The sequence below is a fragment of the Cavia porcellus genome, unplaced genomic scaffold (assembly GCF_034190915.1).
Source record: "Cavia porcellus strain 051 isolate PalLab524CR breed Dunkin Hartley unplaced genomic scaffold, mCavPor4.1 scaffold_22, whole genome shotgun sequence".
Classification (NCBI taxonomy): Eukaryota; Metazoa; Chordata; class Mammalia; order Rodentia; family Caviidae; genus Cavia; species Cavia porcellus.
The window spans coordinates 31,307,715-31,324,298 of NW_026947505.1; the positions used below are offsets into that span (position 1 = coordinate 31,307,715).

At 41.0% G+C, this 16,584-nt stretch overlaps 1 protein-coding gene across 1 annotated transcript in view; it reads right to left on the minus strand.

The window, feature by feature from the left end:
• Positions 1 to 14,599, minus strand: part of Il20ra (interleukin 20 receptor subunit alpha) — a 35,522-nt gene extending 20,923 nt beyond the window's left edge. Inside the window, exon 1 of the mRNA XM_003468507.4 lies at positions 13,592 to 14,599. Within this exon, the coding sequence (XP_003468555.3) occupies positions 13,592 to 13,688 (97 nt within the window). The 5' untranslated portion in view covers positions 13,689 to 14,599. The remainder of the gene's footprint in view (positions 1 to 13,591) is intronic.
• Positions 14,600 to 16,584: the final 1,985 nt, after the last annotated feature.

Below are 16,584 nucleotides of genomic sequence, written 5' to 3' on the forward strand. Positions count from 1 at the left end.
GTTATGCAAAAATTTAGAATGAATATAATGAAGAATCTTCTTGACTGACAAATCACGAAAGAGCTGGGCATGATGGTGCATGCCTTTATTTTAGCAGTTGGGCAGCTGAGGCAAGAAGGTCATTGTTTGAGGCCAGCCTGGGCTACATAGTGAGTTCAAGGCCATCCTGAACTACATTGTGAGATCCTGGCCAAAAAAAAAATCTTAAAAACCTTCTTTTTAATAGTTCAATTTTATCTATATGAAGAAAATTAAAAACTCAAAGTGGGGCATGCTGACATACATGTGTAATTCCATCTACTTTGGGGGCTGAGGCAGGAGGATTGAAATTTGAGGCTAGCCTGTGCAGCAAAGTGAGTCATTGGTGCAAACAGAATGGAACAAAAGTTAGGAGAAGACCAGAAACTTATTATCTTTTTATCATCCATGTGTATTCTAGGAATACACATGGATATAAAACATAATAACTGCTTAGTTAAACTCATTGTAAACATACTGAGATAATTTCACAGTGACAACCACATTTCATAGAAATAAATTATACAATGGATAATGTTATTATTTTGTATATTATTTCTTCAGGAAGAATACCACTGCCTTTGGTCTTGTAGATTCCTCATGTGGACTGGCTTTTAAAAAAATTATTAGTATGCAGGCAGAAAAGATACCAGTTTGGGATCATCTATTTGTCAATAAATCAAAGTGTTACCAAGAGGCAGCAGTATCATGAGCAATGTAGACCACATCTTAACTCTAAATCTCCCAAGGACATCAGGACACAAAATATATTCCTTTTATGGCATGGCCTGCTGGTTTCTAAACCATTTTTTAATCCAAGCAAATTAAGCCACGGTAGACATCTTTCTTGATTCTGGGACATCATATCTTGTTTCTTGGCTCTCAGAAATTTTATTTCCAGAAATAAATATAGATCAATTGCTGTAACTGGTAGTAATTTGTCTGCTTCTGTTATAATTTTTGTTAATTATGAGATTTTAATGATTTGTCTTTTATTGATGGAAGTAAATGATTCTAAAGTGAGGTTTGACTTTTATGCAAAGAAGATTTTCAATGATGCTCACAAGGTTGGCTCCCTGGACAAGATCTGATTTCAAGAGAACCTGAGATGCACAAATATGTTTTTAAGCACAAAAATGACAGGGTAAGAGGTCTGTTTCAATAGTGGAAATTGTATATATACAAAACTCAATTTGCACCAGACTTGGAGAACAATATATATTGTAAAAACATTAATTTAGTTGATATGAGACCAACTAGGGAGCATATAATAATCACAGATACCAGCACTTTTTAGATTCTTACCATACAGCTAACTCACACCATCTGCACACTAGCCCTAAGGAAATAGTATTGTTATACCTCGATTATACAGACAAGAAAACCAAAGCACAGAGAAGTTACATAAGTTTATGCAGCTAACAAGCAAAGGAACTAGATTCAGAACAAATAATGTATTCAGTTCCTTTCCTCATTTACTAACCCTGAGAACACATTATACCTTACACAACAGTGAGACAAGGCTGATGAGAAAACATGCATTATTCTAAGATATTAGTATATAAAATGTTTGGTATTTGTCTGGTCAGAAATTTTTTGCATCTTATACTAGGAAGCCCTTTCCCTTTCCTGCCAGAATATTTCCCTCCCACATCTGACCCTCAAGCAGAGAAGCAGGATCTCTGCTTCCTCTTTGACACATTTCCTAGACAATAAGGTAACCTTGCAGGTGAGAATTCCTAGAACACTGTGCTCGATTCTGCTCCAGTGTTTTAAAAGTGTCTTGGGAAAGAGAGAGGCTGCGTGCTATGCAAGATAAATCAACACACAAGACTCAGCAAGGAACCCTTTATCCTTTATCTGTCTTGAGGATGCCAAGCACTAAAGAATTGCTAAAGAGCATGTTTAAAAAAGAAAACCAATTTGATAACTAATTCTCTCTTGTGGTTTTAAAACAAAAACCTTTGCAAAAATCTTTAGCCACTGCTTCAGATTGGGGAAACTGAGACACTCCTAAACAAACACTCCAACTGCAATGAAGTCATTTGTCTAGCCTGCTAGTACTGATAAGATAATCTAATCAATATCGAGGTGAAAATAAGTCACACCCTTATTTCATTATCAGGAGTCAGGTGACAATTTATGGTTAAGATGAGTATTCTGTGTACTAACTAACTTATGGCCAGATACACAGCTCTGATTCTCTGATGGTCTGTAGATGTCATAATTCATAATCATTGACCTGGTACACACAGCTGTGTGTCTGGACCACGTATCGCAGCTTCAGTGTGGCACACGGCTACCTCATGGCCTCTGCTTTGCAGTTCCATCAAATGGGCCATGTTTAATCTGCCAATTTACACCTTTACACTTTCAGGCTTCCCTGCCCATAGAGTCTTTAGATCCCTTGCTGTTCTATATGCACATCACTTAAGGAAAACTGCCTTGTGCTTTTTTAAGCAACATGGTTACGAAGTGATACTGTGTGGAATCTACATAGTGTCCACTCAAGTGGGCATTTCAGTTTACAGTCATCCGGGTAGGGGTTTTGCTTTTTAAGAGAAAATGGACAGAGAGGAAGAGTAGAAATTCTGGGCCCTCTTAGAGCTTTTCTGATTAGGGTTCTGGTTTAGGTCCCCTTGAGTGCGTGTGCCTCAACAAAACTATGAGGAACTGGCAAGGAAGAACACCCTAAATAAACTTCAGTTAGTCTTGTAAGCTGTATTGTCTTTTGTGTTCCCGCAGTGCTCATTTTTCTTTTGTTATATGTTCTGCTGCACACGGAATGTTCGATTCATACATTAAATCTTAGTACTCAATGTAGTGAAGGATATTTGGAGATGAGCTTTGGATGATGGAGTCATGAGGCCAAAGTATCATGACAGGAGTTAGTGTTATTGAAAAAAATCCCTCAAAGAAATCTTTTCTTCCCTCTTCTGTGTGAGCAGACAATGAGAAGACAGGGAAGCAAGCTGGGAAGCAAGTCCACAAACTGGGAAGCAAGTTGTCACTCGATATCATGCACATTAACCCCTTGATCTTGGACTTCTCAGCTTCAAGAACAAGGAATTAATCTTGGTTGTTTGTAAGTCACACAATTTGTGGCATTCTGTTTTAGCAGCTGGGAGAGGCTACAACACTGGGCCTTTCACGGAGTCTTCTAGCTCACCTTCATTATGCTACCGTGGAGGAAGGAGCCATTGGATTCTTTCAGCAGGAACAGCGTGAGACGTAACCTCCACTAACCTACGTTAGTGAGGATCTATAAAACGTGCCTGCCTTGTTGGTTCTAAGAGGTCCCTTGCATACAGGTCTCTAGGTACAGCAAAATGGTATGTGACATTTTCCTAATGGTCTCAAAGGTAACATCAAGGTTATCATCTAAGGATGTTACAGTTTTAGGTAGGTAAAAGGTAAAAGGTATTTCCTTTTGTTACTTTGCTGAAAAAAAAAACAAACCCTATGTATAGATTAGCACCTGCTGAATACCAAGCGAGGTTCTCTGTCCTTTCAAACAGGAAGGGAAGTCAGCCTCTGAAGTTGTCCACACAGTCATGGATGTTATGCTTGCTTTTTTTTTTTTTTTTGAGTCCCAGGGATTCTGACTGTCCCAGGAGGGGCAGTATGCTCATCACCTAGTGTGTGGAAATAACAACACCGCAGGACTGGACAGCTGAGTGCACTGCTACTTGGGGTATCTGCGGGGTTGTACAAGTTGCTCAAGCTCATGACTAACTAAGGAAACCTTACCATCGAGGGCAGCCTGCTCAGCCTTACCCAGAAGCCTCTGGATGTCCTAGCGCAGCTTGGCCTTTTAAACTGGAATGGGGAAGGAACCAGGAGACTCTAAGCTACTTAGCATTGGGGCTGCGGGTCTTACAAGGTCTTTGTATTCACACTGCTGGGCAATTAAGTGCTTCTGAATGAGGGACTTTTGGGGCTAACAGAGACTCTGAGAACAGGACGGGACCCTAATGCACATGAACAGCTCAATGAGCAGAACACTTTGCACCTCCAAACCTGTGTAGTTTGAAATGACCAAGATTAGCTTACAGAGACACGCATGGTCAGTAGTTGCTTTTCAATGAAGGAAAAGTAATCTGTTGAAGGTGGTTGCTACACATTACAGGAATATTTCTCAATAAGAAAACACCTTAGTAGGCTCGTAAGGAAAAAAGAAAAAAAAAATTCCATCCCTGAGTGGGTTTGCTATTGTGGGAAATCAGGTTTAAAAAAAAAAAAGCCAAAGTACAAAAAGCACCAGAGGGTGATTAGGCAATTTCGGGAAGTAAAAGTCATAAATAACTGCATCTTAATGCCCAGAGAAGAGACAAACAGGTGTAACTGCCTTCAAACAGATTACATTTTTATCTAATCGCATCAGGCTGAAAGACACTGTAAACAAGTTGTAAGCCATTTCTCTTGAAAAATATTAACTGCTTTCTCATCTTCTCCCTTCTAATTAGGTACCAAGTACCCTTGAAAAGAAAGGCTTGTAGACAGTACTTAAAATATGATCCGGTAATTACTTACTGGAGAAGAAAGACACACTCTTCTATAAGAGATGCTCTGGTTTGGTGCTGATTTTAGATTTGTGATCTTCTCCACGCAGCCATCATCCTCACTTTTATTCCTCTAAGCACTCATAGCTGCACTTGTGTGCTGCCTCAGTTTCTCCGTACCATCCATTAACACAGGGCTCTGCTGCTCTATGTTATTGGCCACTAATAAATATTTACATGAGCAGGTCAGGGAGGTTCAGGAACAAGTTCTCTAGAGTCCCACTAAAGTCTACCCCTGTTCTACCACATGTTAGCCGTGTGCCTTCCAGTTACCATTCTCATTTTACAGGCGACTAATGGAAGCCAGGCGAGCAGAATGGCCTGTCATGGTTTTTCAGCCATTGAGCGGCTGCTCACGTCCAAACCCTCTGACTATGATAGGACATTATCCCTGCTGGAACACTCACCAGCGGCCTTACGGAAACTCTTCAAAGTACAGTGTTGTGGGAAGATCCAGGGATGATGCTATGATCACTACAAAATTTTCAGGTTAGAAACAGTTGCTTCTAAGGAGAGAGAGAAATTCAATGAAGTTACTGATTTCTTTATCTCTGAAGCTTTTCCTGGTGGAATCGTACATTAATGATACCTTTCACTCAGCGAAGCATTACTGGTAGATACTGGGGAATAACTGGGAGCAGAAACGCACAGAGTGGAAGGTCCTGCTCTCACGGGCCAGAAGCCTTCTAAGTCCGGGACACAACCTGTCAGTTTGTACTTCCCTTGCCAGGTGTGTGAGTGATGCATAAATTAATGCCATTTTTTTTAGCCACACCTCAACATGTAAATCTACGTGCTTAAACATGTTTGAGAGTAATAGTGCTATTGGCACTTGATAACAAGCAAGGCTTAAAATAGAGACTAGTTATAAAAATAAATATATTGAGGGTTACCCATGAAGGAGAGAGGATCTTCAAAGTACTTTCCATGGGAGGGTTATGATTGTTCCCATGGCACTGCTCAGCTCACAACTTTTGGGAGATGCTTCCTTTCACTATGATGCCTTCAGAGGTAGCTTATAAATATGAAAAAATTCAGTCCCGTTTTTCTTATTAGTTCTACTTTGTTTTTCTAAACATAGTGTTTCCTACATTTTGACTCATATGCAGACTCTACCTGCAACTTTAAAAAAAACATGTTTAAGAAATTCATTGTTGTGAGATTCCTGCACATAGCTCCAAAATGCCTATTTGGACGATGCTGTTATGCATTCCTGTATGTGGGCTTCATCTTTTGTTAGAGAACCAGTCCCACTCTCCCCTGTCATCACATGTATGAATGTCTTCTTTTGTCTTCCCTTTTAGAAAGTAACCATTTTAATAGCAGGCACTTATTTTTTTCTATCTTATGCTCTCCCAAGTAATAATGATTACCATAGTACCTATGGAAAAGTGGGCCAGGATGTTGATTGGTGTCTTTAGTTGACAATACACTTCAGAAAGACAAGCATTAAAGAAAGAACGGGTCAGTTGGGGCAAACCATTAGGGAACACCAAGAGGTTAGGAAGAACTGTGATAAAATCTCCAAATTCAATCAATAGATATTTACTATTTTGAAATAATAATATATATCTTTTATTTCATTTTCAAGTCATTTTCATACTTGTGCTTCTTTTTATCTTCCCTAAGGTCAAATTTACCTAATTTTTCTCTTAATCTATTCAATTACACTTTCTCATGTGACATAGTTTTCCTTATAAAAGATAGAAGCCAAGAAAAAGAAACAGCAGGAAAGGATTTAATCTTAACACATTCTTTGAGATAGCACAAATAATTATGACTGGCTAACCTGAAGGAACAGTTCTATTTCCCTTTGGAAGGGAGAAATGAGGAAAAATAATTTCCATATATGCACAAGTAGTAATTTTTCCTTTTTGATTGGTAATTTTTCCCTTTTCCCTTTTGGTTTGACAGCCCTGGAGTGTGTCTCCAGCACCATCTCCCCATCGATCCCCACCAATACTCTTAATCATCATTCTCACCTTCTAGACTTATTCCCCCCAAGTCTTTGACCTAAATATTAAGCATTCATTGTAACACTATTGATTGGCTTTCATAATAACTATGCTTACACAAATAACTAGCATCGCTATCAGTAAGAAATACTGCCATGAATGCACATACTGTGGAAAAGAGGCAAATGGCTTCTCTCACTGTCATGGAAGCTAGATGTCTCAAATCATGGTGTTTTCAGGGCTACGGTCCCTTAGAAGAATCTAGGAATGATTGCTTTCTTGCTTCTTCCAGTTTTGGGGTACCAAGCAGTCTTCTGCTTGTGGTAGCACAACTCCAGTCTCTGTCTACCTCCGCCCTTATCTGATCTTTCTGGGTTCTCTCCTCCTCTCACAAGCACCCTAATCTAACTTAATTCAAGGGTGGTTTCATCAAGAGACTCTTAAATAATTACATCCACAAAGACCCTACTTCCAAGTGAGTTCACATTTTGAGGCTGAGGGTAGACATGACTTTTTGGAGAATTTTGCAATCCATTATTGCAATGACAGCACTGGAATTTTTCCAGAAGTAACATGGAAATTGGTAACTCAGTAGAGTTACTCCCTTTGTTCTTGTTCATTAAGGTTAACAGGACCTTCACAGAACTCGGTTGACCCAGAAAGTAGGAACAGTATTTATACCAGAAACCACAAATAGCATGTGCACCTTTTCATAATTGTTTGTGGTTTGGTTTAGTACGGCAAAGAGCCGCAGACCACAGTGGCTTGTTGAGGCTGTCAAGGTCTTTGAGGTCATTCGGTAGCCACAGAGCTCCTAATACCTCATCATTGGATAACCAGCCCCATCAGGAGAGTTGTCCTTTTCATGGGATTTTCGCTGTTACTAGTTGTTCATTTGTTCATTATTAGTTTTATAAGAAAGAATTATACATAAAAGGGAATATCACTATCTGGTAATTCTTAGATAGAATTGTTTAGAGCAGGATTTCATCATTTTCTTGGTAATTTTTAAGTTAGGAAGACCAAACTGAATTATAAACATGTCACATGATATGGTTGGAAACCTGCTTATGACTATTGAATTTTTGTGGTTTTCCTTCAAAGTAAACTGCTTATTCATAGTCATTTATTCACACATCACTTCTTTTCTGATTCTTCCTTTTTCCTCAAGCAGAAAGAATGTAATACAATGTGTACACATATATGCATATATCTATTAACCAACAACTTCTATAAATTTCTGTTTAAAAGACCTTCCCAATAGGAAGCTCTGCCTGCCTCCCTGATTAGGTCAAATGCCATGGTTTGTGCTCCTAAGGAAATGGATTTTCCTCAGTTTGGGTATTTATACTTTAATTAGTCTACCTCTTCCCCACTCTCTCTCCTAAATGAAGAAAGGGACCTTTCTTTCCTGCTTCCCTGGAAGTACAGAACAACACCTAAAGTATACAAATGAATGGCCCCGAATGAATGAATGAGTACAGGATGAGTGAAAAGCACTCCAAGAAAAATTATTCTAAAATCGCATTGAGGCACCATATATTTAAACTTTTTTGAAGACTCATAACAGATGCATAGAGTGCTAAGGTAATCCTTTTTCGTTAAGTCTGATCACCTCGAATACCCCATCCCCCTGCATATGATATGCTACCCTGCACATAAAATCTGCATACTATTTTTAAAGATAACAAATGGAACATATAGTAGCTAATTTAGTAGATATTTTGCAACAGATATATTTTAATCTGAAATTTAAGGAGATGCTGGGATGGAATAATGCGGGTAATTATGCCTCACATATGAAAGTGGCCCTTAGTGGAGCGAGGGAGATTTTTCTGTGAAAGTGCACCTCAGAACAGCAGAAATGGGGGCTGATTATCTGAGGAGAGGGAGCCCCTCTGCTAAAGAAATCTGGAAGTTGACAGTCTTGTTAGGCACCCACTGGTGGCTCTCCCTGCTGTCCCTGCACTGCACCATGTGACAGAGGGTCTCAACTCTCCTTCCATATTCTTACTGGAGCCTTTCAGTCTGGCATTCCTGCAAGAGTTTTCCTTCAGCGGGGGACACAGACTGCTAAACACAGTGAAGGGGAGGCATTATCACAGCGAAAAGCTGGATGAAAAGCCAGCCTTTTTCTATTTTAGAAACCAAGGCCACATCTCCTGCTCACAAACTTACAAATCTCAGAGGGCATGGCAGGTATCTGAGTTGAGCTGTATTTCCCGAAGTAAATGCATTGAAACCCTAATTTCAAACTGTGTTATTAATTGAAAATAGGATCTTTATAGAGACGGACAAATTAAAATGAGTAAAACGGGATGAGCTGGAAGCTAGTATCACTGGTGTCTTTATAAGAGGGAGAGATTTGGACATAGGTAGACAGATACATTCTTCTAGAAGACATGTGAGAGACTCTGGGAGAGGCCATGTGAAGGTGAAGGCAGAGATCAGAGGACAGGTGACAAGCCCAGGAATGCCAAAGGCCATCAGCAACCAGAAGAGAGGAGAGTGGTCTGGGACAGACAGTTCCCAGAAGGAACCAGAGCTGGGTGTGGTAGTGCACACCTATAATACCAGGACACTGGAAGCTGAGGCAGGAGGATCACAGTGAGTGCAAGGTCAGTCAGGGCTATGTATCAAGCCCAAGGCCAGTCTGTAATAGAGTGACACCACATCTCAAAAAAATAAAGTTAACAATTAATTACTCTTAGAAGAACAGATCAAAGTTGATGATACTTAGGTTCTGGATTTTTAGTTTCCAGAACACAATAAAGCCAATCAGCTCATGGTACTTTGGTGTGGCAGCCTGGGAAGTGCTGCTGCAGGGGATTTGAAGGAAGACAGCAGGTTGGGATGTTCTCTAAAGTCCCATCTGGGTTTCTAAACTAAAGACAATTTGGCAAAAACAAAGCAGCGGAAGTATTTATATAGTACCTCCAACCTGTATTATTTTGTTCTCTTGTTTTATATTTATGTATGTATGTATTTTTGGTGCTGGGAATCAAACTCAAGACCTTGTGCTGAGCTACCCCCCTGACTATTGCTCTCCAGTTTTAGACGTAATGAGGTTCTACATGTGGACCAAGAAGAAGTAAACTGCTGCCAGAACATCACAATGACAGCAAAAGAATTGTTATGATTCAGATAAATGAAATGATTTTACTTTATAAAATATAACTTATCTTAAGCCTCAGAAAAAATTTTTAAAAAATTATTATAAAAGCAAGCATGTCAATGATGGTTGGTAAAGTTGAACTTTGAAGGAAATCTTGCAAATAGAAAGTCATTTTAAAAAATCATGTACACAAGGAAAAGGGCCTTTCGACCATAAAAATTTACTGAGTACTTATTCTGTGGAAAGTATTAACCTAAGGACTAAAGAAAGCAGCACAGACATATGTAATTTTATTTAAAACATTATAAAAAGTCAATGCTTTTGGTGACATATTTATACTAAAACAGTAATTTTGTAGCACTCAGAATTCCATTTGCCTGTTGATTTTTTTCCAAAGTTACAAGTAAATGGAAAATACATGAACCCCTATAACTGTAAGAGTCAGAACGATACCAAAGCATGTACTCAGAGGAGGGACGCTACCCTGTGCCTACTCCACCTCACTCCCCTAGGTAACCAGTTTTCCTGTTTGTCTCCCTAGTAGCAAACACTGCCTCTTGCGAGTCTGCACTGTGGGAAGCTGAGCATGTACAGCACTGAGACCCAAGCTCTCAAGGGGGAGGCTGGTGGTACTGACAGGCACATGCTTGGATCTTGGAGATATGATGCCTTCCAGATGTGCTGGGCATGAGCTGGAAATGAGCACCACAGATGGAGAGACCATCCAAATACACCTACCTGTCTATAAGAAATCACCGCAGGTCTACTCAAAGGGCAACTGGAAAAGGTTGGAAAAAGAGACATTTTTGATAAAAAGAACATGTGAGTGAGTAAATGCTGTAATAGATGTAGTAGAGAACTCAGAGTTAGACCTAGCTCTTTACAGCATGATGAAGACAAGGTGTCCTCATGCTGAATTGAAGCAAAATGTGGAAATAGTTTAGCTCTGAAATTAATTTAGCAGGTGCAGTCAAGGACCTCTCTTTTAAGAATAGTGATTTATGAAGCAGAAAAGTATTACTTTGAAAATAATTTAAATACTGTTAAGCTTTTTAAAAAGGAAGCTACAAAACAGTAAGTATGCCACACTTCAGGTCAGATGGAGGATAGTAAAAATACGCATCTTCTCATTGGTGCAGAAGAAGTGGAGGAATGGTAAGCTAGAAAGGAAGGCTATCAGTTACCTTCAGGAGGTTGCATGAATTGGATGGAGGAGGAGCAACACTTCTCTGAGTGATCTACAGTATATATGCTGACTCTTACAATCTTGGTTGTAAGAAACTCTATAAATAATTGAAATCAACTAGTATGTGGGGGAACCCAAGATGAAACCCAAACAGTAAGAAATAAATCTAAACTGTTATAATTGGATAATATAACCACACTAAAAGTGGGAGGGGGGAAAGTGTGGGAAAAAATACAAACTTAAGTAAGTTTGGTCAACAGTATTTTGATTGGATAATACAAATTGAAAGACTAAAGAACTGCATTCAATATGCTGTAATGTAGTTGGTAAATACGTTTTTTCACAGGAGCATGGGTTACTAGTTCTGAAACTACTTTGCACCAGAATTGAACAAACAAGTAAATCTCTTGTAGATAACAATATCTAGGTTTCTCACTGTTGGAGAAAGAAACTATAAATAAAGAAAAATGAACCTTGAACTTTGGATCAAAGTTTGAAGGGTCAATATGAATTCATGATCTTTAGTATGCATATACATATACAACTGGTTTCAAATATGTAGTTATAAGTTCAGGCTCTGTCCACTGAGAGAGCCTAGACATGACACCCCAGTAGAAATGAGCATGCTAAGAATCCAGATCTTGGTTTCTAAACACCATTCTCTAAGAGAAGGATTCAGAGCTTGGGATGGGGAAGGGTTAAATCCAGGCTTGTAGCAGAGAAAACAAAAGATGTGTCTGGACCAACTGTGGTGACAGGCAGTAATTAAATGCTCAGAAAGGATGGGGCTTCTTAAAAGGATATGGGGGCCCAGCTGAAGGAGCCAGCTAGCCAGAGTTGTAACAGACTGGAGCAGACTGAATAATTATTCAGTTATAACTCAAATAAAATAAATGAGTACATATTGAGCTCTTCTTTGTAATAGAATTTCAGTTAATCTTTGTAGAAGAGAAAAGTGCAATAAGGGCTAAGGATTTAGCTCAGTGGCATAAGTGCCTGCCTGGCAAGTGTGAGGTCATGAGTTCAGTGCCCCAAACCAAAAAAAAAAAAAAAAAAAAGAGTGCAATAAAAAGTCAGTTTGTGACGTATTAGCTGTTGCCATCAAAATCCATTGATAGACACTAACATTGGGTGTAAATTAGAATGCAGAAACAGAATACTTGCATAATCTTCAATTATCTCTCACAAGACACAGTGAAAAACCAGACTGACTTTACAATCAAACCCTGATGATGCCACTTGACATCACCCGGTGATCAAGGTTAACCTCACCAGAAAGAAGGTCCACTGGTATCCTAAGTCCTTTGAAATGCACTGAGAAAGGCAACTTAATTTCCATGAATCACTGCCCAAAACAAATAGCTCATATAATTGTGAGGAAGCATCAGACAGTGACCAGCACTTTCAAAAGTGTGAAGGTCATGAAAGCAAAGCAAGGCTGTGAACTGTCACCAGTTTGAGGAAAGGAAGGGCACACAACAGCTCAACATAAAGTGAGACGTAGGATTCTCGAATAGAACAAGTGGGAAATGGGTTAAATTCAAGCAAAGTCTTCAGTTTAGTGAGTAGAATTATGCTAATAGTATTTTCCTGGTTCTAAATATTGTACAACAGTTATGAAAGATGTCTAGTTCACTAGAATCGTGTGTGTGTGTGTGTGTGTGTGTGTGTGTGTGTGTGTGTGTTTAGTTCTGGAGTAACTTCTCCTTGAAATGTAATTAAAGAAGAGACATTTCAACAAACACCCATACTGTGTTCGTTACAGTGCATTAACTCGAACAAGCAGTGCTTTTTAAAAAGTAATACTCAGATTGTATTTGAAAGACTCATAACTAAAGTTAGGTTTATTTGTTCACAGACATAATGAATTGCATTTTTCCCTCTAGGAATTTAAAGGGTGAGATACCAAATCCGAGTAGACAGTTAGCCAGAACAGACAAAAGGAAGGAACATTCCATCAAAGGGAGCCACAAGCATGAATCCCTGAGACAGGAAACAGTCTGCCTTGCTTTAGGTTCCGAAACAAAAGTAAGAACAGCAGTAATTAAGGAATTAAAGAATTAAGTTAAGGCTGGAGATGGCCACACTGGACCTTGCAGGAGAACTGAGAATGATTTGAAGAATTTTAAGCTAAGACACAAGAGCAGGAAAGTCAAACACTCATTTCATCTGTTTATATAATTTGACCCCAGTTCTTTATTTTCTCTGAGAAATAAGATATAGGAACGGCCCACAGAACACATTTCCAGGTGAAACTTCTGTTCCCTGAGAGCTTCCAGAGTGGAAAGCTTCCAGAGTGTCCCACCCACCTTGAGGGAGCAACAGAGAAAAAAGTTTACCTGAAATAAAGTATCAAGACTTTCCTAAAAAGTTAATGCCATGTTGAGCATTTCCCCATCACGGGAATTTGTAGCTTTACACAACCTAACCCACCCAGGAAGGGGTGCGAAAACGTTATTTGAGAAGCGCAGCCACCTGTAGATCTTGTCCCCTCAGAGCAGACTCTTTGGGGGGGGGGGTTCAACTTTGGAACGCGGGGTCACATTGCCTCCCCTTTCAGGACCGAGTGAGACAGCACGGAGCCCGCCGCGGCGGTGGCAGGAGCCGGGGACGCACCGCTGAGGGCGCCCTGCAAGGTGACGGTCCCTCCAAATCCTCTACCCCAGCTCAATTTTGTCAGGAAAGGTGCGAAACCAGGGTGACCCGGAACCAGAAAGCGAAACCTAGGGGCTCAAGTCCTGAGCCACCCACGTACCTGCTTGGCCAGAGGGCGCCGCGGCGAGCAGCAGCAGAAGCGGCGGCAGCAGCTGCAGGGCCGGGCGGCCGGGGGCCGGGGTCTCCGGGGGCCGCATGGGGGCGCAGCGCGGTCACATCCGGGCAGAGCGCGCCTGTGGCTCCTTGCAGCGGCCGCGCGCCCAGGGTCCCCGAAACCCGGAGCGGTGATCCGGGACCCCCGCGAGTGCCCCGGCTTCCCCAGAGGGGTGCAAACGCCAGCCAGCGCCCCGCCCCTTTCCACTCGGTTCAGCCAACCAGGTCACTGCGCGGGTGAGCGCGCTCCGGGGAGGCGAGCCGGGAGCAGCTTGCGGGGTGACCTCGGCTTTCCGGCTCCTCGGACCTTTAAAACCCTGGTTTAATAGCAGAAGGAGCATGAAAAGGACGGGCGTTACCCGACCCCACCAGGACGGGACTGAGGTCGATCAGCCTACACCACCCGCCGGTAGGGGCTCGCCGATTTCACCGAGAAGCACGGGGAAACCGAAGTCCAGCGACGCTTCTGAAGTCCCGCAAGCCTAGGCGGGAGCCTGGGTCCAGATCCCGCGCTGTGGAGTCCAGCTTAGACCACCCATCTCTTTGGTCATCGGGCGCCTGCAGCTCCTAAAGGCAGAGACGCTGCGAAGGGCCAGCTGCTGGGGAAAGGCGAGGGTCCCTGGTGGGCACTCGCTGCCCTCCTAGCTGTGCCACGCGTGCCTCTACTCAGCCTGAGCAGCCAGCTCCGGCCACTTTTGGTTTTTGTTTCTAGCTTCTTCCTGTGCACCGGGGTCTGCCTCACTCCATCCCTGGGAAAACTAGCACATCTCAGGATCCTGAGCTGAGGTTTCCTGAAGCTCCTCTTCCTGGATATAATCCCCCATCCTCTTCCTTTCTTCCGCCTTGAGGTTGGCGATTGCTTCTAGTAGTTGCCTTCTATTCCAATACCAGTATTCTCTATAATTTTAAAAAGTTTTATTAGTACATCTTTGTGGTACAATGATTACATTCATTATGGGGGCTCGCTTTGTGTACATAATGCACCTTAATTCTTTTTATGGCCCCTCCCCCAACACTGCCCACCTCTCTTAGTCCCCTCCCATTTACCATGGATTTGTCTTTCTTTCTTTCTTTCTTTCTTTCTTTTTTCTCTTTCTTTCTTTCTTTCTTTCTCTCTCTCTTTCTTTCTCTCTCTCTCTCTTTCTTCTTTCTCTTTCTCTTTCCTCCTCCTCCTCCTCCTTCTCCTTCATTCTGTAACATCTGTTTAACCAGTTCCTTATAGCAAATTCTCTCTGTTAAAACAACTAGTGTGGTTTCCCTTTCTCCACATTACTGATTCAGTTGTAATTTCTGAACATTTGGGGAAGGGCTGTATGTTTTTAGTGCATGGTCATTGTTATCTTGAGTTGCCATTTTCTGCCTGTCCAATTACAAATTATGTTAGCTTACCTCTATCACCCCCCGCTTTGATAACTAATCTTTAGGACTTTCATGCATTTCTGTTCAAATAGGATTCATTTATAATCTGAAGGGCTAAAGCAGACATAGACATATTCCTCCCTTATTTCTAATCTTTCTTCACTTGAACAGTTGCAGTTCTTGCTCTGACCAGCAAGTGGGAGTGGGTGAAACCAGTGGGTGATGAGACGCCCTCCCCATGAGTGCCTGAGGCTTATTTGGCACCAGGAATTATTTGGCACATGCTTCTCCTCCCCTTTCTCTTTTCCTCTTCAAGTTCTCCCTCCGTACTTGTCAGAGGGCCACCCACAATTTGCTTTGCTGTTAACTCCTCACTCTGTCCTCAGGAAACACAATCTGAGAATCTACTGGATATGCAGGTGCTATTTCCCATGCATTGACGTGAAGGTTTTTCATCATAACTTTTGCTCTGCCTGTGACCCAGTTACACCTTAGGGTGACTGGTTCCTTAGTAACTTTAAATACTATCCTCCTACCCGTCTCCCCCACCTCCCACCGCCAAGTACTAAGAAGTAAAGCAAAAATATACATATTTTGCTCCTCTAGTTTGATTTCTACATGGTTTCCACGGATGATGTGTAACAGTAGCACAGAGTTACCGAAGTCTTACTTGGAGAGAGACAGTATGCTAAGCATTTTACATGTCCTGCCTCATTCAGTCCTTGCAAGAATTCTGTGGTTAGTCACGTGTCCTGTGTTTCAAACCCAGGAGGCAGGCTTGGGCATGTAGCTGGCTTATGGAGCAACAGAACTGGCACCTAAGCTAATCTAATTCCAAAGCTTGTGCTTTTAATGATTTCCTTGTATGCCTCTTACACTTAAGAAGATAAAGCAAATGCATTTGAGGTGTGAACTATAAATATGTGGGTATTAAAATGTATAATTTATTAACTTATGGAAAGTGCAGTGTTGTGATTGTTATATTGCAAAGTACATTGCAAGTAGAAAAAATATGCTCATTCCTGGACACTCAAGTATAGTTAGGGGCAGGTTGAGATTGTATCAGTTCTATTAGACTGTATTAATATTAATTATTTCTAAACGAATGTTGAAGAGTTGGTGGCAGCTCAAGGAAGAGAATTTATCAGATAAAATTCTCTGAGAATGGTTGGGAGAGTGCAGATACAGAAAAGAAGAGAGTCTTGGGTGATTTCTAAAATCCTTTTAGTTTACTTTGCCATTCTATGTGGATAGTTGGAGGTTAGCTATAGAGATTTTTACGTGTGCTGGCTGCTTAAATCCCAATTTTTTTCTAATATTTAAATCCTATATTTTCTCATCAAATCTTTAAAATTTTTGGAGAAATAGTCTATACTTTTTACAAAAAAGTGTAATTGTGAAGCATGATACACCTACAGAAAAACATACAAAAATAGGCATTATAGCTCAGTAAGCTATGACAAAGTGTATACATTGGGAAGCAACACCCAAGTCCAGGAAGCAGAGCAGTGCCGGAAGTGCAGAAATCACTCACTTACCAGTTAGCTTTCTTCTCCAAACAATTTACTGTGTGTCATCCAT